Source organism: Mizuhopecten yessoensis, unplaced genomic scaffold, assembly GCF_002113885.1.
Source record: "Mizuhopecten yessoensis strain PY_sf001 unplaced genomic scaffold, ASM211388v2 scaffold8937, whole genome shotgun sequence".
NCBI classification, from domain to species: Eukaryota; Metazoa; Mollusca; class Bivalvia; order Pectinida; family Pectinidae; genus Mizuhopecten; species Mizuhopecten yessoensis.
In genome coordinates, this window is record NW_018407797.1 from 119911 (window position 1) to 147879 (window position 27969).

Here is a 27969-nt window from a genome sequence, read left to right on the forward strand (position 1 = left end):
CTATTTATAGAATGGGGCCGTTTAAACTAGGGCCGTTACTGCAGTGAAGCCGCCGGATACGTGCACTGACAACAAGAGGCTGGTTGAACGAGACTAAAGATCGGGATTTCGACCACGTCTACATTGGATTTTGACAGATGTTTATTTCATGATTCAGGTATGTACTTACACGATACTAGAATAATACTTTAGTCTGGTTCGTCATCTTCTTGTTTCGACTTCCAGCACTCAGTAGTACGTATACTACTGCAGTAGTAGTAGAGCTAGATCTACACAGAGACGTATGTATTATACGTCTCTGGTCTACATATGTTATTTTACTTTCAGTTCATGAACTTATGATGAAGATGCTTTCTCCCATCAAGGAAGCTAAAGTTAAAATTTCTTATTTTTCTTAGAGACCTCATAGGCTGTAGTAAAAACGATAACCTCGGTCAGTCTGAAAACAGTTAAAATACAAAGTAGATATCACGAAATATAACGTTAACTTATAAATAGCACATTGGAAATAACCTTTGCTAAAAATACCACACTATAATATTAGTAACCACGCAATCCTAGTTTTAAATGAAACCAGAGACGAATTTTAGCGGGTGCGACGAATCACCGAAACGGAGTCGAAAAGGAAACCATAAACTAGATAAAGGGAATTCAATACAGTTTAGATTGTGTGTGAACAAAACGAACCCCGATCGGAACCGAAACGAAAGTGTTTTGTTTTTTGTTAAATTTGAGCTGTGTTACTTAATTTATTTCTCGTGTAGATATATATTGTGTATATTATATGCCAAATACATACAATAATACGTTACGTTAATTTCCCCCTTTTATTTTTTTTTCTCCATTGGATTTCTTGACTCATTTTGATTTTATTTTCAATTTATTGAACACTAATATTAGAAATATTGTTAAAGTTGTCCATTTAAATGAGCCATCCATACTTATCTCAGCATAAAAAAATAGTTGTGACGGTAAAGACACAATGTTAAATTTTGTGTAAATGGTTTTAAGTTTTATAAATGGATAATTATATCAACATTTTCAACATAATTGTGTTCTATTTGTGTACCGAATTTTTGGAAATGGGTGAGTCTTCTTTTCCCTCTTTTTTTTTTAATTTTGTCTACAGTAGAGAATGTGAAATTATGCCACATATGAAGCTGTAGAACAAATCATTATATCATACTGTTAAATGGAATACTTTGAAGGCATGTCACTGTTGAAAAGAAGACAACGAAATTAAATAAAATTAACGTTTTAATATATATAAACAAGCAAATAAAACAATACATATATAAGATGTATGTTAAAAATCAAATTGTACGAACAAATATTAGATTAGAAATATTAAGATTGAATTAGAAATATAAACATTACATTAGAAATTTATAAAATGGACATTTTCGTAAAAAAATATGTAAATCTATATTCCGAAAGCATCAGCAACACATTACATGCACTCAGGGCTTGGGATCACGGACCCTGTTTTCTTAAGCCCCATTTTATTTGTATTTGTTTCATAAATGATTACAATAAATAATCACATGATGACAATGATTTAGCTCTGAAAATACAGGCTTTTTAAGGATAAACAAGTTAAAATGGCGGCTTTGCTGTATGAGTTATTTTTCATGTTGCATTAGAACACGAATTTCTTTTTAATTCACCATTCAATTTCAAAAATATCTTCAGATATTGATTATTTGATAATATTTCTAACCAGGTTCTTAAAATGAGGTTGTTACAATACTTGCAAAATTCAATGATTTAGCTCTGAAAATACAGGTTTTTGAAGGATAAACAAGTTAAAATGGCGGCTTTGATGTGCGAGGGTTATTTTTCATGACACATAAGAACACAAACTCGTTTCTAATTCGTTATTTAATTTCAAAAACATCTTCAGATATTTATTCAAACATATTTCTAGCCAGCTTTTTCTAATAAGGTTTTTATAATACTTGCAAAGTTTGATAATTGAGCTCTGAAAATACACTTTAAAATTTACAAGTTAAAATGGCAGCTGTGATGTGCGAGGGTTCTTTCTTGTTCATTATTTAATTTCAAAAAAGTATTCAGATATTACATTATATTTCTAACCAGCTTCTATATATATGAGCCATATATCTAGGATATGTGACATGTTGACACGAACTAAAGAATACACGATCGAATTCTCACAGATAACACATTGACCAGATCAATATCATTCTGCTTCGACATGTGCTTTTAGCTGTCAAAACAAACACTCATAGACAAGGTTCCGCGTGATTGCGCAGCCGTAACCCAAGTCTCGCAGCGTTTCTTATTCCACTGCCTGAACAATATGATCATGCATGTTTTTGTGAGATCTTCGTGAGTTCCCAATCTCTGTAATATACACGTCTCTGGTTAGTCGAAACTCTGCACGGCTCCAGAACTACAAGAGTATTGATTGCAGAAATCCTTCCTAGGGGCAGCTTCAAGGGACAGGGCTCAACAAGACCGTTTTCGACAGACAGAGAAACAAAATCAACGCTCTCCTACGTAAGAAATACGATAAGGACTTTCGTAAAATTTCCGGATATCAAGTATCCAACCGACTATCTGCCAGATCTTGTACACCTTCACACAAGAGAAACGACAACCAAGAATACCGGTATGAAAAAGTATACGTCCAGGATCCGCTGATGTCGCCACAGCAGCTGAATCCCCATGTAACAAAAAGGCCCTTTTCAGGGCCAACAACTTCCCCCAAAAAGACCAATGACGCTAGAAAAACGCAAAAAATCTTGTATCAGAAAACAATATTATATGATAAGATGTATAAATAAGCATTATTTTTACTCGCATGTAACGTATCATAAATGTCAGGAAATTCAAAGAAAAAAGGTAACAAAATTTGGGTGGGGGGTACATGTCTTGTCAATGCATAATGTAATGGCTGTCTTACTGCTATTATACATTTTGTTTGGGTTCAGTTTCGGTCAGCCATATTATTTAAATTATTTTTTTGGCTGTTTCGGTCACACACAGTGATCAAATGCATATTGAATACCCTTTAAAATAACTTCATATGTTTTTTTTCTATTCTTTTTTTGGTTCTGTTCGTTATTAACTGTCACACGCATTATTCACATGTGTTAACTTCGCATTAAATAACTTCAGATATTTCTTTTTTGTTACGTTTCGGTCACACAGAGTGATGAAATGTATATTTATTACCCTTAAATACGTTTCTTATCAGTTCAGTTTTGGTTCTGTTCCGTTTACATCTGTTTCGGTCGCACACAGTGATAATATATATATAGTTAATACCCTTTAAAAATCTTCATATGTTTCTTTTATAAGTTTTAATTATAAGTTGCAATAACTTGTAACCACTCCTTTTGCAATTGTTTTTTTAATAGAATATGTTTAAACTAAAATACGTTTCTTTTCGGCTCATTTTTGGTTCTGTTCATTTTAAACGGTCACACACATATATATGCATAATTCAAAAATGTTTTAATACGCTTTAAATAACATAATGTATTTCTTCTTGGTTACGTTTTTGGTGCCGTTTCGGTCTCACACCGTATTCAAATATATTTGATACCCTTTAAAATAACTGCAAATATTTGTTTCTGTTGGTTATAAAAGGGCAAACACACTATTCACATGTGTTTACTTTGCGTTAAATAACTTCAGATATTTCTTTTTTGTTACGTTTCTGTTCCGTTTACGTCACACAGAGTGATGAAATGTATATTTAATACCCTTAAATACATTTCTATTCGGTTCAGTTTTGGTTCTGTTCATTTTAAACGGTCACACACATTATTCAAAAGTGTTTTCTGTATTCAAATGTATTACATTCGCTTGGAATAATCGTATACCTTTCGTTTCGGTTCCGTTTCGGTCCGTTTCAGTGATTCGTTGCACCGAATTTTAGCCGACCATCTACATCTACATAGTAATGACCACCTTCATCTATTTGAAGATCATGTCATGTGATAGTGGGTGCTAGGCAAAGAGAAGTAAAGATAAAAGATAGTGAAGGGGATTATTTATAAAGTATGGGAGTTAGAAGTGTTTTTGACACATGCGTTAGGTAACGCAAGTTACTACGAAATTTGCTTAACATGGAACTGCACTAGCGATACATACGCCACCTATGACTATATATAGTCTTTCGGTCCTTATATGTTAGCTGATATCTCCTTATGTGGATGTCATTCATTCACATTTCATTCATATGCAAATGTTTTTGTCAGCGACCCCTAGCATTTTCATTCATACCATAGCGAAACCATTTTGTGGTTCGCCAACTTATACGCAGAGAAAGCATTCACTTCGATACTTTCTTAACTAGTATGTGAAAAATACAACAATGCATGTATTTTGTGAGTATATAATGTAACGATGCTGTGCTTGCTGAAATTGTGCTTCCCACACTCTTCCCCGAAGAGGATGGTTTCCTCTGACCTACTTACTGTAGTGTTCCTACCTAACTACAGTACACAGTTCCCGTCACAATGTTAGGGTCACTAATGCTTTATATGAATATGAATATGACTATTCTTTCCGGCAGAATGAAGAAACTCTCCAACGTGTTCTGTCAATTTCAGTATAGTCACAGAATAAATCGACAGGACCAATACATTAACACAAAAGAACTGTAAAGCTAACCATGCTTTGATAACTTTAGCTTCTTGTCAAACAAGCAGCCAAGCTGGCTGAATGTGTCCTAAGGTCACCCCCACGGTTTACCTGTATTTCTGCAAAACCTTATCTGCCTTAGTAGAACATTGGACTAACCTGATCAGCCGGTCTATTTGTAGGGTTGAACCATATTTATGAGCTTTATCTCCCTCAGATGTAATATTAGACTCACCCAATCAGTCAGATTTTAGATGATTTTGTGCCGCTTTTGTAACACAAGTAAAATTAAAAGAAGTACTAGCAGAGACGTAAATATTGTTATATATATGTCTTTGGTAATACACACAATATTTGATAATATCCATGAATTGTTTACAGATCATGAACGGCAAAAGATGGAGTGCGATATTTACTCTATCAAACATGAACATCACAAGATATTTTATCAGTACAAATGAAACATGATACGGTGTGTTCAAGACAGGGATTGAAAGACATGTTTGTTACAAACTTGTTACACATTTATTCAATTTAATAACGCAGTGTTTCTATATTTACTGTTTTTGAAATTTGTTAAAATATATATTTGTTATATTATAGGAGTTTTTTGTACTAGAGTGGAACCTACTTACTATGATGTGGCTTATTATAATTCTTTTCCCATATATCGATTTTATCCTATAACTAATATAATCAAAACAAATCGTTTATTATGATATGGTCAAAGGTTGGACCCCGTTATTACAATATTTTTGTCTGTCTTGAATGGATTTTATAACGTAAATTCCGATATGAAAAGTTAAATAATGTTCAAAAACGGACGTGCTGCCATACTTCCTAGAACAGACTTTAATAATAAAAAGGGGAGGGGGGTAAGTTGTCTGTGTTTGACACCAGGACATTTGAACAATAGGTCGGACTCTCTGTACATCGCCTGAGGTGATCAACTGTCCACTCTAGATATTTGAAATGTATTAAATTGATCGACCATCGCTTTCTAGTCATAACAAAACACGTGCGGTAGTCAATTGCTATCTAAATTACACTGTAGGACTGTGTATGAAATGGAAATGATTAGGCCAATCTGATTAAAATCATCTCTCACATGGCTCCGTTAACCTACCAACATTTTCTGACACAAATTCTGGTAAGAAAACGAGCATATGCCTTCTATTAATATTAACGGTTTTGCCTTGACACGTCATGTGAGGAAATCATGCTGATTCAATGAAAATATTACTCCAGAAGGAAGACATGTTTTTTATCATTTAAGCAATGGTTTCTCTATTCTCTATTGCATTACAAGTTGATTTCCCTGTGTCTACGTTGAAAAGTGTCAAAATCGGGGCATGCCGTCCTAACACCATGGTGCCGGAAATCGATCTAAAGTAAACGTTATTGTCGTAAACAATTGACGACTACTGCTTTATTACAATATACACCATTTTCGTTGAAAATAATATTTGATTATTGTTAAAAAAAAAAAAGTGTTTTTAGTTGTTATTGTTTCTACGCAATTTGATTTAACCACACGACTTACGAGGCATGTGATTGTCACGTGATCATAATTTACATAGCGCGGCAAAATATTGTGACGCTTATTGGCCAAAATGTAACTCAACTTCTTGATGCAAAATAGGTAAATCATGACTATTGATATCACTTCTTTCATCTTATTGACTGTTACATTACTATATCGTTAGCTAGGATGAAGTATAACGATACATGTAATTCTTATAGTTCCTGCTCAAAGTTATTTGAAAATGAAAGTAGAATTTACATACTGATCATCACGACGACAAAATGAAATCTTGTCGAATTTTTTCAACAAGCTGATATTAATGACAATTAACAAATGATTTTAATTATTACTTCATCAATTTGTATTAATATCTTATCAGGTTTCCACATTAATCTATGTCTGATGATTATAGGGCATTTCACTTCCGGTTTAGACAACCTAATAAAGAACGAAAACAGCTTAATGATTTTTTTGTAATATATCGTTTATTATATTATTTTTCTCTGGCAAATAGAATATCATAATAAGCAGGTTCTACCGTGCTGTTATTATTTATTTCTGACTGAATTTCGGACTCTTGTGGTGCAATGGACCTCCTAAATACATTTCAAATGTTGCATGTGATCAGGTAATAAGTTTTTAACAGAAGAAATATTTGGGGCAAAAGTTTATTGAATTGTCTGGGGCTTGAAATCCCGGAGCACTCATCCCTTCGATGGCCGATTGACACTCATATTATGGTACTATGCCGACTGCATCATCGAGTATCTTGATGTGTGAACTGAATGCTTTTGTAAAGATTGTGTGGCAAGGTACGTACTCTGAATCAGTGAATAACATGTTAATTTGTTCCGACATAGACAGTGTTCAATATAAATGAAACTGCAGAATGATATTATGTATCACGTGCACCCCTGCAGAGCTTGTATAACGCCAATATATAGTCAACGTCTCTGACTCACTGTCACCTTGATGTTGAAGTCAATATATTATGTTTTGGGTTCATTGCGTTCGTAGCAAGCTTATCTGATTTTAATATTTTTATTTCTTGTTTACTGATTCTGTAACTGTTTGTGTATTACACTGCCTGCGCAATATCTGTCCCCTCCCTCTAACATTTTTATAAACTCGGTGTTGAACTGTTGACACTTCCCAGCATCAATTAAATTGGTCAGCGAACCATGATAGAGATGTTTGTACCTGTAAGGTCAGTGGTCCGTAGTAGTAACAGGGTACAAGTGTTACATTTCAAGTTTTCAATCCGAGAATCTTTTTCTTGCATGATGGATAAACAGGTAGGTTTTTTTCTGGTGAAAACTGAAATACATGTAAATAAATACAAAACAAATTGTTATATATTCATGATTCATTTCTACTCTGACATTTTACTTTAAAAAATGCAAGTTGGGAAAGAAAAGGTGGCTAGCCAAGACAGGTATCTAACTTAATTTTGTGCAACACTATATGGTTCAGATTACATGCGTAGCAAAATAAACTGGAATGATAACACCTGTCCGAAAGAATCTGGATCCGCCCCTGGTCAGTTCTAAATAAAATAAAATAAAAACTGTTGAACATGGAAAAAGCATGACTAATAAAAATGACTGTTAAATATTATATAAAATAATAAACTTTGTAACAAAAAAAACAATCAAAACATTAAATGATGTATTCTTTCTTGTATTTCAGGCAGCACAGGAAGATTTGGAAGATGCGAATAAATCCAAAGAGGCTGCAATTATCAAAAACAACTGGATTGGAACTGAAGATATTATTATCTGCAATAAAGATTTAACATGTGATAATTAAATGGACTGCATGATTGCCAGACATCGTATACATGCTGTGCAGTTGTGGCCCAATATGGATTCAAAAGTGTCCATCAAAGCCAATTTATCACATATATTTTTTTTAGATACCCTGGGTATACATGATATCCTAACAAAAACTCAAAATTTTCCTTGATGAAGACCTCCCCTCTAGTTGAGGCCATAGCTCCCTCACATATCCTCCCCACCTAGTCACTTTCTTAATTGGTTGGTGCATTTTGCAACAGTTAATGGGCCCCCTTTGTGGGTATCGAGCCTCATATTGGTATGTCCTGGAATCAGAACTTTACCATTAACATAATCATACGAAGAGGTGTATACTGACATATGACCTATGGCAAAATCCTAGCTGACCTAAAGACATTTGTGACACACGTGCACTGCTGATGGTCTGTAGGAAATATATGTTTCACCGTCTAACCAATAGGCACTAAGGAGATATTGCAACAGTCATATAATTATTCATTCGGAATTCAACTCTTTATTTATGGCAGAAGCAGAGCCCAAAGCTTCTTGAAGTAGTACTCGTTGTTGTTCCTCGGAGGGAAAATACATTTCAGACTATTGCCAACACAGACATTAGATAAGAGTAAATATTTGTTCACATTATTTTCAGGAAATTTAAATGGTGTTTATCCTGCATCTCAACTGACTGTTTTGTGTTCGTTTTTCCTAAAATGTTATATACAGTCGAACCTCGTTATCTCGAACTCTTCTAACTCGAACACCCCGTTTATCTCAAAGTATTTCTCCGGTCCCGGCCAAGTCTCTTCTTTATCTTAGTAAATAAAACTCTGATAATTCGAACCCTAAAAAGTCGAAAAACTTTGATACCTTGAAGTAAAGTATTGGTTTCAATAGCGTAAATCCAACATCAAACCATCGTCTACTTCTTAGTGTTCGAATTTCATTTTGTCACTTATTAGTTTTTGATATAAAACGCACCAGTACGACATCTCGCCATTCCGTGTTTGTGAACATCTTTCGCGAGTAGACTAAGTCGGTAAAAATAATTTATGATTAAGCTTCAGACTGTAAAATGTGCGGACTGTCAAAACCATGTTGTTTATAATAAAAAAAACTTCATTAATGTTGATCAACAGTATTCTCTACTTACTGCGAGTCCGTTTAATGATTTGTACACCCAAACAGACAGTGCAAACCGGAAAATTGGTCAAAAAGCGTGTTCATGCATAAAAGAGGTCCACAGTTAAAATCACAACCTAAGACAGCTTCACAGGTTCATGTTTTTATAGGAGCCAGTATGGCTTTGAAAGTCGATCGGGAGATTTAAGAACAATACGATAATTGCTGTTGATTACATCAAGTTGAGGAGGTTTCAGGTGTCACATTTAGCTTAATGAATTAATGTGTTACATGTATAATATAATATGTTTTGATGTGTTTTCATTTACAGAATCAACTATGCATACGCTCCATTACAGAGATTTGTTTTAGACTTGCACACTTTCATTTCCGCTTTGTATAGTACGAGGACGAAGACGGCGGGATAGTTCGATTTTTAAATGTAACACTTCAAAAGTAAAACTTGACGGGCTTGCAAATACACATGCAGACCTGGAAAGACTTTGCCAAGTTCTAGACTAGCCAAAAACAACATTTAATCACAAGGCCCGTCCATACTTAATAACGAATTCAAAATATGGTTCAACCGTTTTGATCGCGTTAAACGAAAGTATGTTTTTCGGAAATAACTTACTCTGCAGTATTTTTTTGAGTGGATTTATTGTAAAATTGCATACCTGTATTTGTTATATTGATTACGTATATTATTCATCGATTGATTACAAGCATTGGTTATTAATAAAATCAACAACTGTTAGTGCTATGTCCAACAGCATTTCATACCAAATTTATGAACCCGCATAACTCAAACACTCGGATAACTCGAAGTTTTCCCACGATCACATCGACTGCGAAATAACGAGGTTCGACTGTATATAACTATGGAAATATTGCAACATCAAGAAAGCATGTGTCTGGAGTACTTTCAGTACTTAGATTTTGTTTAGGGATATTTTGAAGCAGTCAGAAGAGGTAATGGAGGTTATATCTGGAGGCAGGTTATGCCAGTCTACTATGGTACGAGGGAAAAGGATTGTTGTCGTACCTGTGTTCTACATGAGAGTGTTTGATAAGAGTTCTTGTGTGTGTGTCTTGTGTGGTGGGATGGAGGTATGAGTTGGTCTTTTCTTATATTGACTTTGTCATGTATTGTTTTATGTAGTGTTGTCAGTCGCATGACTCTCCTTCTGTCTTCAAGTGATTGCCAGTTAAGGTGTTGAAGAATATCACCAACACGTGAGGTGTTTCTAAATTTGTTGGTGACTAATCTGGCTGCTCTACGCTGCACCATTTCTATTTTGCTTATGTCTGTTTTAGTATAAGGGTCCCAAACTGAGCAGCCATAGTCTAGGGATGGTCTGACAAGTGTTTTATATGCCTGCTCCTTGACAGATGTAGAGTTTATCTTTAGATTTCGTCTGATAAAGCCTAAGGTGGAGTTGGCTTTCCCACAGATGTTATTTATATGACATTCCCACTTGAGATTTGACTGTATAGTGACACCTAAATATTTTGCTTTCTCTACGTGTTGTAATTCCTTTTCGTGCAGCATGTATTTGTGATGTTGTGGGTGTTTGTTGTTGGTGATGGAAAGGATGTTACATTTGTCAGGATGGAAGGACATTTCCCATGCTATCTCCCATAGAGCTAGTTTGTCTAAATCTTGTTGTAATAGCTGGGCATCAGATGGTAATTTGATAGTATGATAGACAATGATGTCATCTGCAAATAGACGTACAGTGTAGTGAAGGCCAACAGGAATATCGTTTATATAGAATAGAAAGAGGGATGGACCAATAACCGAGCCTTGAGGGACACCTGACTTGACATCGACAATGCTAGATTTCCCCCCTTTAACGATGACAGCCTGCTTCCTGTTATCCAGGAAGTTTTCTATCCAGGTGTTAACCTTCTCATTTACACCATAATGACAAAGCTTATGACAAAGAAACGAATGACTAACCTTGTCAAAAGCATCAAGACGTCGGTTTGTTTTCCCTTGTCAATGTTGGAGCTGACATCATCAACAAATTCAATGAGCTGACTCTCACATGATACTGACCTTCGAAAACCGTGTTGGAGTGGGTAAAGGATGTTATGTTTGTCAGCGTGGTTCATGATGTTACTGCACCACTATGTGTTCTAGAAGTATACATGTGAGAGAGATTGGCCTGTTATTTTCTGGATTGAATTTAGAGCCCTTTTTATAGACAGGAGAGACATGTGCTAACCTCCAATCAGAGGGAACTGTGCCAGAATGAAGAGATTCATTAAAGATGATGGAGAGGACAGGGGCAATTTCAGAAGAGAGTTCTTTCAAGATCTTGGGCTTCCAACTCGTCCGGTCCAGCTGCTTTACTAGGGTTTAAATTTTGTAGTGATTTTTGTACACCATTTGGAGTGATATCAAATTCTGGCATAATGGGGTACTGGGTGGAAGATGGGATATCACATTTTTTAAGGAATTCATCAGAGGATAATTTAGCACCTGAGCTAAAAACAGACTGGAATTGAGTGTTAAGGGTCTCAGCCTTACCTAAAGGGTCAGTGACAAGTTTACCATGTGATTTTAGAGATGATGTACCGTTATGGTAGGTCTTCTTATGCTTTATGTATGACCAGAATCTTTTGGATGCACTAAAATTACTGTCATTTTGTGAGGTAAGAATGCCTTCAACATATTGCCAATAGGACCTTCCGAGTTTCTTTTGATTGTCTTGTCTTAGAGCCTTGTATTTAGTCCTTATGTTCAGATCACCAGATTTTTTTACCTTTTTATAGAGTCGATCTCTTTTTCTGAGAAGGTGTTTAATGTCAGGAGTAACCCAAGGTAGACTAGGTTTGGGTTTGATGGTTTTATGAGGTATGTTGTCCTTTATGAGATCACAGAGGGTTGATTTGAAGAGTTTCCATGTATGATTTACATCCCTATTTGTAGATTCAACAATGCTGGTGTGAAGGTAGACAGACCATTTCTGATTGTTTGTAGATAGGAATGTTTCGTGTAATAGTTTTAGCCTTTTGTAGACTTAAATTAAGCTCAACAAAGACACAGTCGTGGTCTGATATACCAGGCATGACCTGAGATCTAAAAACCTGGTTTGGTATGCTTGTAATTACCAGGTCGAGGGTTATCTTTCCTTGTAGCTTGCTCTACGATTTGTGTTAGACCCATATATATATCGTCCAATAAGTTATCAAAGTGTAATTTTGGATGATTTGTTTTGGGTTTAAGGATTTTGTTTTTCCAGTCCCAGCCTGGATAGTTGAAGTCCCCACCTAGTCTTTCTGAGTGATGTTTCTAAACCCTTTAGACTATTCTCATCTAATGTTTTGGGATTATAAAAGGAAGCTAGGTATAGTGTTTCATTCCGAAAATTTGTACTTTAGCCCATACTAATTCAGTTGGGTCCTCTATACTGGTGAGGTCTGTTACTTCATTGCAGACAAAATCAGATCTTATTGCGACGAGTACCCCACCCCCTTTCTTATCCACATTTGACATTCGATCTTTCCAAAACACTTTAAAGTTATCTGGTATAAATTCTGAGTCTTTTATTGATGGATCAATATAAATCGTTGCTTGCCCCTGTGGTCAGACCGGTGATGATAGTCACACTGATAATGTTATTTACAATGCATGATTATGATCTTCGTCCTCGGTGTGACCCCGAGGCACAGAATGAAAAACACACAAATGGAGCAAATGTTAGTAAATGAATACACACAAGTGCAGGGCTCGTCTGGAAAAGTAGGGGACCAGTTTGTTTACACCCGAAGTGGCATATCAAAATCTCACGAGAATCAGGTGACGTATGGCGAGAGATATACAGTACTGTGAATGCTGCCAATTAACGTTATATAATATATCACAGGGTAATTTTACACAGTGAATGTATGATGTAGATTATGACGTAAAAATGATAAGGAGTTTGAAGAAAGTAACTCAAATATACGTGAATAGTGAAATTTCAGGTTGTGCAGAGAAAGACGTCTTTCTCCTGGCGCATGCGCACCACTTAACCCCCGCAGGATCTGTGGGGTAAGTTTAAAATGTATTCTTTTATATTTAGAGATATTTTGTGTATTAATAGTATAATATACCATAGTATCTGGTAAATACCATAATTATGTTTTTATGTAACTACAGTTAACGGGGAAGATGGAGGAGCCAGATGACTTTGATAACCACTAGGGTTTCCAGGATCACAGTACTATGTTCATGTAAAGCAAGCAAGTCAACCCAGTAGGTTAAAATCAGAGATGGGTGCAACAGCGATAAAATCAGGGATGGATGCAACAGAGGTTGGGGATTCAGATGATTCCATACCAGAAGTATTGCCAAGGTACAATAAAACTTCAAAGCAAGGAAGACAACTCGAAAAGATACAATCAGGGACAGGTGTGCTCTATATCCTGGTAGTGGCGATATTTGTGGAGTTCCTCAATGTGATTACTAAAAATGACTCCAAGGAGGAAGAAATTGAAGAAAAGGTTTGTTGTGGTTCAAACTCAATTGAAATAGAATTACCAATTAAATTTGATTTGAAATCTTCTTCAAAATTACATTCATTGATGAATGACACTATTGCAAGAATGTCAATATATAAAGGTTTAAAAAACTTAAGTTCTGAGATGCAGATTTATCCTGAAATTTCATTGGACATGTACCCTGTGTATGGTCCTGGTGTTGGACCAGCTATTGACCTGTTGCTATCTACCACTCCACCACCAACTCGCCAGGAACTAATGGCTAATGAGTCCTTAAGACTGTGTACCTTCCATAACTACCCAGCCTTTAGGATAGTCAGCTGTCTGTTGTTGGCCAAGGCAGGATTCTTTTATACTGGTCACAATGATGAGGTCATATGTTACTCTTGTGATAAAAGTGTCGCAGGATGGAACCTTGGCTCAGACCCGTACAAGGTTCACAAAGAGAACTCCCCTGACTGTAACCATCTTCGTGCTATGGATACCTATAATATGTCTGTGGCTGCATCAGCACCCGAGAATAGCACAACAGGTGAGTAAACATCAGTGAGTAATATGATCCGTGAGTCAACGTCAAAGAGTGGTGTTACAAGTAAGTCAACATTAATAAGTAGTGTTACAAGTGAGTCAACATCAATGAGTAGTATTACAAGTGAGACAACATCAATGAGTAGTGTGACAAGTGAGCCAACATTAATAAGTGTTACAAGTGAGTCAACATCAATGAGTAGTGTGACAAGTCAGTCAACATTAATAAGAAGTGTTACAAGTGAGTCAACATCAATGAGTAGTGTGACAAGTGAGTCAACATTAATGAGTAGTATTACAAGTGAGTCACCATCAATGAGTAGTGTTACAAGTTAGTCAACATCAATGAGTATTGTGATAGGTAAGGCAATATCAATGAGTATTTTGACAAGTAAGTCAACATCAATGAGTAGTGTGACAGGTGAGTCAACATCAATGAGTAATGTTATAAGTGAGTCAACATCAATGAGTAGTGTGGAAAGTGAGTCAACATCAATGAGTATTGTGACAAGTGAGTCAACATCAATGAGTAGTGTTACAAGTGAGTCAACATTGATAAGTAGTGTGGCAAGTGAGTCAACATTAATGAGTAATGTTACAAGTCAGTCAACATCAATGAATAGTGTTACAAGTCAGTCAACATCAATGAATAGTGTTACAAGAGAGTCAACATCATTGAGTAGTGTTACTAGTGAGTCAACATTGATAAGTAGTGTTACAAGTGAGTCACCATCAATGAGAATTGTGATAAGTCAGTCAACATCAATGAATAGTGTTAAAAGAGAGTCAACATCATTGAGTAGTGTTACTAGTGAGTCAACATCAATGAGTAGTGTAACAAGTCAGCCAACATCAATGAGTAGTGTTACAAGTCAGTTAACATCAATGAGTAGTGTTACAAGTGAGTCAACATCACTGAGAATTGTGATAAGTCAGTCAACATCAATGAATAGTGTTACATGTCAGTCAACATCAATGAGTAGTGTGGCAAGTGAGTCAACATTGATAAGTAGTGTGACGAGTGAGTCAACATTAATGAGTAGTGTTACAAGTCAGTCAACATCATTGAGTAGTGTTACAAGTCGGTTAACATCAATGAGAAGTGTTACAAGTGAGTCAACATTAATGAGAATTGTGATAAGTCAGTCAACATCAATGAATAGTGTTAAAAGAGAGTCAACATCATTGAGTAGTGTTACTAGTGAGTCAACATCAATGAGTAGTGTTAAAAGTGAGTCAACATTGATAAGTAGTGTGACGAGTGAGTCAACATTAATGAGTAGTGTTACAAGGCAGTCAACATCAATGAGAATTGTGATAAGTCAGTCAACGTCAATGAATAGTGTTACAAGTCAGTCAACATCAATGAATAGTGTTAAAAGAGAGTCAACATCATTGAGTAGTGTTACTAGTGAGTCAACATTGATAAGTAGTGTTACGAGTGAGTCAACATTAATGAGTAGTGTTACAAGTGAGTCGACATTAATGAGCAGTATTATAATATATATATAAGTGAGTCAACATCAATAAGTAATGTTACAGGTAAGTCAACATCAATGAGTAGCGCAACAGGTGAGTCAACATCAATAAGTAATGTTACAAGTGAGTCACCATTAATGAGTAGTGTGACAGGTAAGTCAACATCAATAAGTAATGTTACAAGTGAGTCACCATTAATGAGTAGTGTGACGGGTAAGTCAACATCAATGAGTAATGTTATAAGTGAGTCAACATCAATGAGTATTGTGACAAGTCAGTCAACATCAATGAGTAGTGTGGCAAGTGAGTCAACATCAATGAGTATTGTGACAAGTGAGTCAACATCAATGAGTAGTGTTACTAGTGAGTCAACATCAATGAGTAGTGTTACAAGTCAGTCAACATCAATGAGTAGTGTTACAAGTCGGTTAACATCAATGAGTAGTGTTACAAGTGAGTCAACATTAATGAGTAGTGTTACAAGTGAGTCAACATTAATGAGCAGTATTATAATATATATATAAGTGAGTCAACATCAATAAGTAATGTTACAGGTAAGTCAACATCAATGAGTAGTGCAACAGGTGAGTCAACATCAATAAGAAATGTTACAGGAAAGTCAACATCAATGAGTAGTGTGACAGGTAAGTCAACATCAATAAGTAATGTTACAAGTGAGTCACCATTAATGAGTAGTGTGACAGGTAAGTCAACATCAATGAGTGATGTTACAAGTGAGTCAACATCAATGAGTAGCGCAACAGGTGAGTCAACATCAATAAGTAATGTTACAGGTAAGTCAACATCAATGAGTAGTGTGACAGGTAAGTCAACATCAATAAGGAATGTTACAAGTGAGTCACCATTAATGAGTAGTGTGACAGGTGAGTCAACATCAATGAGTAATGTTACAAGTGTATCACCATCAATGAGTAGTGTGACGGGTGATTCAGCATGAGAGAGCATTCTGAGAGGTCAGAGGAACACAAGAGGTAAGGCATTATCATAGCTTAACAAATGAGTAAGCATCAGAATAAAGTGCAAGAGAAAAGAGTAAACATCAGAGTGGATTAGCAGATGACCTAACATCTGAATGTAGTTTGACAGTGAAGTATAAACATCAACGTACAACAGATGAGTCAATGAACAGTAGTATTATAAAAGAGCTGGCATAGTTCATGTGGCAAAGATCCACAAGAAGCAACATCAGGATACAGAGAGTGGGATGAGTCAACATCAGAGAATATTTTGGCAAGTGAGTCATTATAATGCAGTTATTAGTAAGTGAGTCAACATCAGAGAATAGTATGGAAAGCAAGTCAATATAAGGCAGAAGTATGGAAAGCAAGTCAATATAAGGCAGAAGTATGGAAAGAAGGTCAATATAAGGCAGAAGTATGGAAAGCAAGTCAATATAAGGCAGAAGTATGGAAAGCAAGTCAATATAAGGCAGAAGTATGGAAAGCAAGTCAATATAAGGCAGAAGTATGGAAAGCAAGTCAATATAAGGCAGAAGTATGGAAAGCAAGTCAATATAAGGCAGAAGTATGGAAAGCAAGTCAATATAAGGCAGAAGTATGGAAAGCAAGTCAATATAAGGCAGAAGTATGGCAAGTGAGTCAATATAAGGCAGAAGTATGGCAAGTGAGTCAATATAAAGCAGTAGTATGCAAGCAAGTCCACATCAGAAAGTATCGTGACAAGCAAGTCAATATCAGAAAGTATCGTGACAAGCAAGTCAATATCAGAAAGTATCGTGACAAGCAAGTCAATATCAGAAAGTATCGTGACAAGCAAGTCAATATCAGAAAGTATCGTGACAAGCAAGTCAATATCAGAAAGTATCGTGACAAGCAAGTCAATATCAGAAAGTATCGTGACAAGCAAGTCAATATCAGAAAGTATCGTGACAAGCAAGTCAATATCAGAAAGTATCGTGACAAGCAAGTCAATATCAGAAAGTATCGTGACAAGCAAGTCAATATCAGAAAGTATCGTGACAAGCAAGTCAATATCAGAAAGTATCGTGACAAGCAAGTCAATATCAGAAAGTATCGTGACAAGCAAGTCAATATCAGAAAGTATCGTGACAAGCAAGTCAATATCAGAAAGTATCGTGACAAGCAAGTCAATATCAGAAAGATTTGTGACAAGCAAGTCAATATCAGAAAGTATCGTGACAAGCAAGTCAATATCAGAAAGTATCGTGACAAGCAAGTCCACATCAGAAAGTGTCGTGACAAGCAAGTCAATATCAGAAAGTATCGTGACAAGCAAGTAAATATCAGAAAGTATCGTGACAAGCAAGTCCACATCAGAAAGTGTCGTGACAAGCAAGTCAATATCAGAAAGTGTCGTGACAAGCAAGTCAATATCAGAAAGTATCGTGACAAGCAAGTCCACATCAGAAAGTGTCGTGACAAGCAAGTCCACATCAGAAAGTGTCGTGACAAGCAAGTCAATATCGGCGAGTAACAACAAGAAGTGAGTCAATATTACAGAGTAGAGTGGTGAGCGAGTAAACATTATTGCTGAAAATCATTTGTTTTGTGTCCTGTAGACCATATCTGTATTGTTGGTATTCAACTATAATTTTCATTTGTATTTGTTGATATTCAATTATGTTTGCATTTCCCAGCAGCAGAAGCAAAGCCTGACAACTCTTCTACAGAATCAGCAGCTAAAAGGTGTGTAACTCAAAATACAGGGAGCAGCATGTACTACTCATGATCATATGGCTTGACTGTTATTATATAAAAATAATGTTTTTTTGTAATGTGAAAAGCATTCACCCTCTGGTGTTTTAAAACAAATCAGATTTTATACTGTAAACTCGTGTCAAATTTTTTACAATGTTGTAAAACAAATTTGCTCTTTGTTTAATTTTTCTCCGGTTACTCCGGTTTCCTCCCACATTAAGAACCCCAGCGTGCTAACATCCAGACCAACAAGAGTGATTAATATAAGTTGAAACAACTTGTTTCATAATTGTTGTAAAACAAATAAAGTTTATATTATATATTAATTTTCCCAAGATATCTATCAATGCTTTTACCTGTGGATAATATTTTTTTTAAGATATCTTCTATTTGCCTTTTTGTTCAGAGATATAAAGGCTGAAAAATTTCCTGTTTGCACAGACCTGTATACTGCAACTTGCCATCAGAAATAAATTGCTTTAGTATTGGAGTGAAATATTGGCCATCTTACAATGTTATCCAGGGTTTTACAATGGTGAACCATCTAATTGTTTGCAACTGACTCAGCTAGAGGGAATTTCAATTCAGCTCAGTAATGGTACAGCAGTAAGGGAACTTGTCTAATGCTTTGTAGTCCCAAGTTTGACTCCAGGTAAAAGTACCTAAAAAAGTGACCTTGGTTATATTGGTGCTGTGACTTTGGTTACATTGGTGCTGTGACCTTGGTTACTTTGGTGCTGTGACCTTGGTTACTTTGGTGCCTATATATGGTCCTGCTAACAACCTTAACCTTTCTCTGTAACACATGAATGTCTTCCATATATGGCTCACGGACATGACTTTCTATGAAGGATTGCAGTTGGTCATTGTAGTCAGTTACCTACTGTCCAGTTACTGATCATGACACAGCTAGAGGGAATTCTGTGTCGATTAAGTCATATTATGTTTAGTCAGGTGTCGGTAAAGTTAGATGTCAGTGTACTTATGTGTCACTAAATTCTGGCATCTTTATTTTAGTATTTTTATGAAGAAATGTAATTTGTGTGGTTGATGTCTACAGTGCACCATCAAACAATGCTACTAGCTTCAGCAGTAAAGCTGACTCCGGCTACAACACGCAGACAACAAGCAGTGAGTTTGTAGAGACAGCAGGATTTAAGTTTGGCGGTTCAGCAGCTGAGGGCAACAACACATCAGTACCAGCAGCTGAGGGCAACGTCACATCAGTCCCAGCAGCTGAGGGCAAAAACACATCAGTACCAGAAGCTGAGGGCAACAACACATCAGTACCAGCAGCTGAGGGCAACAACACATCAGTGCCTAATTCTGTTAATAACAGCAGCATATCCTCTGTAGGCAATGACAAGAACAGTAGTAATGTCCCCAGTACCATTATCAGTAGTTCACTGCCAAACAGCAGTAATACCAACACCGCAGGAATACAGGATACTAGTACTCCCGTGAATAATTACCCAACTCAGCCCTCCGAATCTACTGGTCGGACACCGGTAGCAACGCCAGTGTCTGGTTACAAAGGTCCAGCTAATCCTCAAAGGACGAGGGCTTATTACCCGGACTATGTACTACCAGGAGACAGACTGAAAACTTTTGACAAATGGCCCGCAGACATACGCCAGACACCAAAACAGATGCTGGAAAGTGGATTCTTCTACGCTGGTAAGGATTGCTTTTTTTCCCACGTTTCACCAGTGTGTTCCCTTTTTGTTTATGGTCGGATAAATCTCTCTCAACATACCTAGGAAAAAACCCAGATCAGATTGGAAATCACAAGGTCATTTTCTTAAGGTCTTTCTGTTTGAATTTTCAAAAAAATAATTCATTATAATTTCTAAACAAAAATGTATTCTTTCACATTTTTTCAGAACTATTTAATCAAAATTTTATGAAAATTAATTGTATTAAAATAAACTGTCATACAAGATATAGTGTAGAAAAGGAATTTCTTTCTCTTTCATTCAATATGAATATACAATGTATCAAAGTGTCTAGCTATTTCATCCTAACACCCATGTTTTCATTTGGTTTCAGGTTATGAAGATTGCGTCCGCTGTTTTCAATGCGGAATTGGTAATATATAGACATAATAATAAACGTGTAAATTCGCACTTAAGACTTTTTGGGCGGTCGTTTTATGCAAAAAAAAAATCCCATTTTCCTTGCTGGAAACACATTTCCAGAACATTCTCTAAACATACGTATTTTAGCACCCTCAAAATTAAGTGCATCATTGAATTTTAGTCCACTAGCATATTAGTTATTTGCCATGTCAAATGTACATGCAATAGAAATCAATATACAAAAACTTAAGATCACAGCAGTTTCTGTGTAATTACTTGTATTTTATTAAACGTGATATCTCAAGTGACCTATTGCGATCGCCTTTTGTCCAGCGTCAGTGCATTTTTGTATGTAGTGTGACTTGTCAGTGAGGCCTTCAGAAGCATCATCATTTCTCCCATGGTTTCTATACACAAGAACCTGTTTTCAGGTCTACGTAACTGGGAACCGCCAGATAACCCACATGTAGAGCATGCGCGGTGGTCGCCAAGATGTCCTTTCCTGCTGCAAGCAAAGGGCTCGGACTTCATTAACCTTGTCATGGATGCTGTGGCTCAGCTCGAGCAGCGTGTGAGTAACTCATTGGATTCCTATATCCACCTTAAAGCAGTCGCCTTCTTTTAAACTATGTAAAGTTCACACCAAAACTTACCAGTAAGTACGAATCTTTTTACTAAATGACGAAATCAAAAACTATGTAGGTTCAACAAAGGTAAAGGCCATGTTCCTTTCTAAATTCGAAATTGGAGAGTACTAAAATTTGTTATGTTTTGGGTTTTTTGGGGGTAGTGGGAGCTGCTACTGTAAGAAATGACATCGATAAGATTTTGTTTTGTAAAAAAAAAAAAAAAAAAAGTGCAGAAAGCAACATGGATTATCCAAGATTAACAGAAAGTAAAAGCTATCTGATTAATATAAAAGTCCAATTAATGGCAATAATCCTGTTATAATGTTACATGTTTATGAATGTTTGTAGAAAAACGACCAAACAGCTGGTCAGTCAACAGAAACCACGACCCAGAGTTCGAACAATAACACAGTGGTTACTACATCTGAGAACCAACAAAACTCTGCAAGTGCATCTGGGTCGAGTGTAGATAATGCTTCAATCACTCCCTCGGGAACACCGACAGACACGTCAAACCCTTCACCCTCGAAACCCCCCTCAAATACACCAGCAGCTGCATCCAAAGCTACACCTTCTGCATCTCAAGGTGTCACAGCTGCTGGGAAAGACATGAAAGGAACCGACATGTCAAACCCTACACTTTCGGAACCTCCCTCAGCGACGCCAGCAGCTGCATCAAAACATACACCTTCCTCATCTCCGAGTATCACAGCTGCTGGGAAAGACCTGAAAGGAGCAGAAACTGTTTCCACAAAACACAACATCACAGTAGATGATGTGTCTACCACAAATGTAGTCACTGGATCAGACAAAGCAAAAGGTATACAATATTGTATGCTGGGGGAACTTTTACTCCGTCAGATAGTCGCCCTCCGCTGCTCAAATATATTCCCACAGTGTTAAATTTACCACTCACATGTTATTGTTACTTGAAATGGCATGCTGTGTACTTATATTGGCTGTCAAAATAAATTCGCCCTTATTGCAAAAGGCAAACAAGAGGCCCAATGGGCCTGAATCGCTCACCTAGTTTTAATCTCACACTTGTAATCGTAAAAGTGGACTAAAATACAACTACAGGCAGAATATCAGTGTTTGATTCATAAAAACTTTTAAAAGATTTAAACATATGACGCATGTGACCTTGAATGTCGAACAAGGACATTAGGTTGAACAGAGGTTATAGTCTTCAAACCCAGCATGCTTCTAGCAAAATATCATTACCCTGGACCTTTTGGTTATACAGAACAAATCATTTAAAGATTTAAACATATATTGACCACTGTAACCTTGAGTATGGGCGAAGGTCATTCATTTGAACAAACTTGGTAGCCCTTCATACCAGCATGTTAATGGCCAAATATCATCACCCTTGGCCTTTTGCTTATTAAGAAGAAGTCATTCAAAGGTTTTAAACATATTTGACCCCTGTGACCTTGAATATAAGTCAAGGTCATTTATTTGAACAAACTTGATAGCCCTTCATCCCAGCATGTTACTGGCCAAATATCATCACCCTAGGCCTTTTGGTTATTCAGAAGAAGTTGTTTAAAAGATTTTAACATATTTGACCCCTGTGACCTTGAATATAAGTAAAGGTCATTTATTTGAACAAACTTGGTAGCCCTTCATTCCAGTTTGCTTCTGGCCAAACAACATCACCCTAGGCCTCTTGATTATTAAGAGGAAGTTGTTTAAAGTAAAATATTGACGACGGACAGATGGACGACAGACGGACGCCGAACGCCGCACCACAGCATAAGCTCACTTGGCCCTTCGGGCCAGGTGAGCTAAAAAGGCGAAAGTGAAACTGAAACCAAAAGGTTTAGGTATACAATAATTTTGCAGACATTTCAAGTAGAGTCTAATGTTTCATTACCTGACGTTTCAAGGATGCATATGAAACAGAAATAAAGCTTCGCTATTTTTTTACACAAAATCAGATGTCTTTAGTCACAATCTTTTAACACTGTCAACTTTTGCACTAATATAAATTGATCATGCTTAATAAAAATAACTAGCTTGGACATTCTATAGTTAATATCAATGGATGAATGAGTTAAAGTGTGCTGGTAGGCATTAGTCGACAATCGGCATTAGAGGCAGCTTTTGTCAGTTTTCCTATAACGGCCTTGGATCACTGTAAACAAAGTATTCAACCTAATAAGCACACCTGGACCTATAAAGACACCCCCACCTTTTTTCTGAGAAAGAGAATGGGTGTGTTTAAAATCCCTACCAAGGACCCAGAAGGCCTGTATGACTCACCTTTAATGTAAAGCAACAATGGAAAATAAAAATCACATAAAATCCCTCCAATGGTACAGAAGAAGAAGGATTTAAAGATTTATACCTCAAATTCCCCTATTTAATCTCCCTTTGCCCAAGGGTGCTCCAGGCCAAATTTGGATAAAATCCCTCCAATGGCCCTGGGGTCTACCCCACCCTTGGAGACTTGATCCCTGGGTCATAACTATGAAATGAAAAAAGATCCCCACCCCAAAACGTTATATACAAATGCTGTGCATGAGGAGATGAATGCAGTCATGATATTACAATTGATCCTGGGGTCTTGCCACAACCCTAGGGACCTAGTTTCTGAGTAACAGCTTGGAAACAGTTGAGATCCTGACCCAATAACCATACAAAAAATTGCTGGGCATGATAAATGTAATACAGATATGCTACAAGGATTGGCCTAGGGGTCTGGCCCATTCCCTTGGATCTTATTTGGAGAATATTTTGCCATGATTGCTTAGATATCCAGGTAAGCGATACAGGCCCTCTGGGCCTCTTGTTTGTAAGCACACAGTGCACTTATTAGGTTGAATGCGGTATTAATTTCACCGGCTATATTTTTCCCAGAAAAAGTTTCCTTCATATCATGAACAATTAAAACCTTGCAAAAAAAAATTGGATAGTTATTGATTATCTTGGGGAAACTATTTAGTTTTAACTACATTTTAATCAATTGTTTGCAGTTATTTGACTTTGTTTTAAATTGGGTGTCTTAAATAGATTTGACTGATTTGATGAAAACAGAAATTGTCAGAAAAATTAAACAAGATGGCTATGGAGAGGACAATGTAAAAGCAGCTCTGAGGATCCTACTGGACACAAAAGGTAGTGTCTATTTAGTATTTGTACACCATAGTGTATTTATACCATATGTTGATACATGTACCATCAATTTCTCCCACCTCTGTGTATATTAGACATTAAGTTATGAATAGGGGAATGAATCCCCAAGTCTTAACCCTCGGGTTTGAGGCTTCTCTGTCACACCCTCAAGGTAGGGGATGATTCAATTAGTCTCACCCTAGGGTTAAGACTTGGGGATTCCCCTATTCATAACAATTGTACAATTTACAATGACGTCATGTCAGCAATCCATCAACATCACATCACGCCAACCCTGAATTTAGCCTGGTTAACATAACATTATGTATATGATACACAATGGGTAAACAGGGTAAGAGAAAAAAAATCATTCACCCCCTTGTGGTGAGATTGGGAATCTCAACCTCGAGGAAAGATTCATAAGATGCCAAACACTCGGCAAAGCCTCTTATTTGGCAACATAAGGGGATGAGAGATTCTATTAATCCAAAATAGGTGCACCTGGTGGCCCCTAGTTCAGGAACTACATGTTTTTCTAAATCTTCACTTAGTCTCGCATAAAAATGAATGTTTCAAGCCCTAAATGAATGTTTCAAACCCTGCTGAAATGACTATTAAACAAGCTTAATTTTAAGCTTTTTACAGTTTACCATTGGTATTTTCTTTTTCCAAATATGTTATAGTTTGATGTGAATGTCTGCAGATAAGATCTCGAGGTATCCTAGATGTTACATAGGTATTTCTTTGGATCTTCTTCTTGCCCATCACCTGCGTTGATTGATTTGTTTTGTAAGACATAAGAGGCATTAAAATCTACTTTTGGTATTAACAGAGGCAACCGACATCACAGAGGCGATGATATACGATACAGTAAGAAAGAACACGTCGGTACGACACAGACGAACAGGTAAATATGACTAATATGTGTACTCAGTGAAGTTTATTAATAGACTGCTGGATTTTTAAACATTCTTCAAACATATTTTGCAACATTTTCAGTTTTTCATAGGGTTTAGTTTGCATGGCAAAGTTACTGTTTATAAAAAATAGAGGGCAAAACAGTATGATATTGTTGAAAATGAGTATTTATGTTAACATAATGTTTTATGGTCGTATGGCAATGTCTTCCAGGTCAAGGTCGTGTTAGTGGGTCAAGGTCAAACTAATCATAGTTCTTCTGTTCAAGGCTTTACTCCAACGATGTTAGTGTTACACGTCGAGAAACTTTTGACAGGTGTCATGTTAAAGTCGGCAAAATAATATCTGATAGAAAAAAAGCCGACCAGCGGCCTCTTATGTTATAGGAGTAATCAAGGCTCCTGAATAGCTGAAGATATTTCTCATCAAACTTTATAGATGTATATGTCAACTTGATCACAGATGAAAAATGTCAGGCTTTAAGGACCTCTGTTCTACTGCACTGGATTTTCCTATATATACAGTAACCTCCCCTTAATTTCATTTAGGATATAACTACTGGACTAGGACTCTTCCGTTTACCGGGTAGCTCAGACTGTTAGATCAATAGTATAACAATATAAAGTTCAGGGTTCGAATCCCAGTTTAGCCCACTTGATATTTTACACTCAGAACATTGTCGTTGATGGTCTTCTGTTTATTTTATATTCACAATATTTTTTCTGTAAAAAATCACACAAGGTATGGTTTTAATTTCAAAAATGATTGATCAAATCTATTGGAATGCTGTAAAAATACATTTTCGGACAGTGATACAGCCCTCCTTAACATGCGACTGTCACATGTCAGACAGATGTGTTATGTATTCTTTGTGGCACTGATCTCTAATATTAATATAGAACAAAGAATGTTTGTATTTATTTTTCCCTATTTATTAACAGCTTTGGGTGGTGAGGCAGCAGCAGAGCCCCTAAGTAAGTACAATAGTCATAATCTGTCCAACCATCTGTTAGGTATGGTAGGGAGTAGGGAATGGTTAGGTGGGTGGGTTTTTTAAGGGGATGGGGGATTGTTTCTATAATAACCTTGTCGATTTTAATAGATTTGAAAATAAATATTTAGCCATACAATAAACATGGATTCATATTTATTAAAATGTGGCTCATTGGTAAAAAAGTGATGCCATTTCTAGAGGTCAAATGATGCCATTCTCAGAGGTCAAATGAAATGTAATGGGTGTAACAGAAGAAAATGTCTGCTCAAGTTTGCTCCTCATGTTAGACTTTTAAAACAATTCATCCAGAGTTGTCAGTGTGTGTCGAATCTGTTAACATCCAGAATAATGAAAGGGGTGAAAAGACTAGACTGAGGAGTGAAATATCAACACGACAACAGTATTGATATGGCTATGTCTGTTGGCCATAGGATCATGTAAAGGTCCTCGCCTCCAGAAATAGTTACAAATGATGAAAACAAAAACTTCTACTGGAAATATTAAAAATTTGGCAAAATGCTTATATCTATCCTGCAATAAGCCCCGTGGGAGGGGAGGGAAATCAATTATTACAGACGATGAATTAGATTTTGTTGATATCTCTTCTTAATGGCAATAGATACACATGTATTTACAATTTCTGCATATTTTCTTATGAAAATTATCTCGGAACTGAAGTCTGCAGGAAAACTGCAATTGTTTTGTGCCTAGACAACTTTGAACTTGATAAACTGGTACCTTTATTTTAAATGAGGATGCTTTTCTACATTGTTTAGTGTTAAATAGTAGCCATCATTTTTACAGGTGAAGAACTTCAGCGTATCAAAAAAGAGAATCGAGAAATGAGGGAGAGAACGGTGTGTAAGATTTGTTTGGAAGACCAAGTCTCCATAGCGTTTATCCCCTGTGGTCATTTAGTGGCCTGCGGACATTGTGCTCATGCCATAACAAGGTGTGCTGTGTGTAGAAAACCAATCACCAGTAAAATCCTCACTCACATGGATGTGTAAGCTTCAGTAATCATGTGGTCAAGGTATATTTCTAATTCATTTCAATTCCTTTTATTTCCATGTTTGCCTCAAAGACTTTAATCTCGCTATATGTATTTATTGTACATTATTTTTGAAATTTTGGTGAGGTTACGGTTTATGAATAACCATTATGGATGCTGGAGAAATATAGCCTCATTTTCAGCATTAAAGTACAATGTACATCATAACAAATGAATGTCTGCTTAAAGAGGGTGATAAGTTTGTCGCTGTAAACAACAACAAGGATGTAATAAGGTACATAAATCCCTTAAAAAAAGTGATAGAAAATCTTTGTAAAATAATCCAATAAGGAAAATTTATCCATGATTTCATTTAAGCAGGGGATCAGACACAACCAACAACAAATAGGAATTTCTTCTTACTAATTTAGTGACCACTTTAATATGCCAATCATTTTTGATTTTTTTATCTGTTTGGTGGGAAAATACAAAAGTGGATAGCTAGTGTATCTTTTAGCCTAAGTAACAGTTTTGTAATATATGTATTTAAATCAATAATTTTCAACCCGTTTATTGTGTTTGGATATATGTGCTAGCTTTTAGAGCATACAAGATATCGTGACGTATGCAAGATATAGAGGATCTAGCACGAGTGTTCAAGTTATATTGAATTTATTGAACGAGTATATTAATTTCATATGAAACGAGCCTTNATTTTATGTATTTCATTGGATGGCTTGTGCAGTGTTTATTCACAAGAAGTGTTGTTTGAGGACATTGGCATAACTGTCGATGCATATAGCATCTTAAAATCTATGTGCTGTATAAGGAGATAGCATGTAATGTCATTAGGCAATAGATAGTAAAATCAGAAGAGTCATTGTATGGGGCCGCGGTGGCAGAGTGGTTAAGGCATCTGACATTCTGCTTACACTAGCCCTCCACCACTGGGTCACGGTTTCCAGGCCTGTCATATTTTTTCACC

General features: G+C 36.3%; 1 protein-coding gene across 3 annotated transcripts; it reads left to right on the forward strand.

Moving 5' to 3' along the window:
- Positions 1–27649, forward strand: LOC110456891 (baculoviral IAP repeat-containing protein 3-like). 3 transcript variants are annotated; one of them, XM_021507929.1, is made up of 12 exons: positions 1–157; positions 13208–14080; positions 18194–18242; positions 19315–19465; positions 19526–19931; positions 20304–20342; positions 20764–20903; positions 21310–21781; positions 23980–24084; positions 24914–24988; positions 25941–25973; positions 26798–27649. In XM_021507929.1, exons 2-12 carry the CDS (start codon positions 13321–13323, stop codon positions 27001–27003), a joined length of 2436 nt encoding a protein of 811 aa, XP_021363604.1. In that variant the 5' UTR covers positions 1–157; positions 13208–13320; the 3' UTR covers positions 27004–27649. The 3 variants fall into 3 exon arrangements, with proteins under 3 accessions (XP_021363604.1, XP_021363602.1, XP_021363603.1); XM_021507927.1 differs by having other exon boundaries at positions 2–157; positions 19315–19931; XM_021507928.1 differs by having other exon boundaries at positions 2–157; positions 18197–18242; positions 19315–19931.
- Positions 27650–27969: the final 320 nt, after the last annotated feature.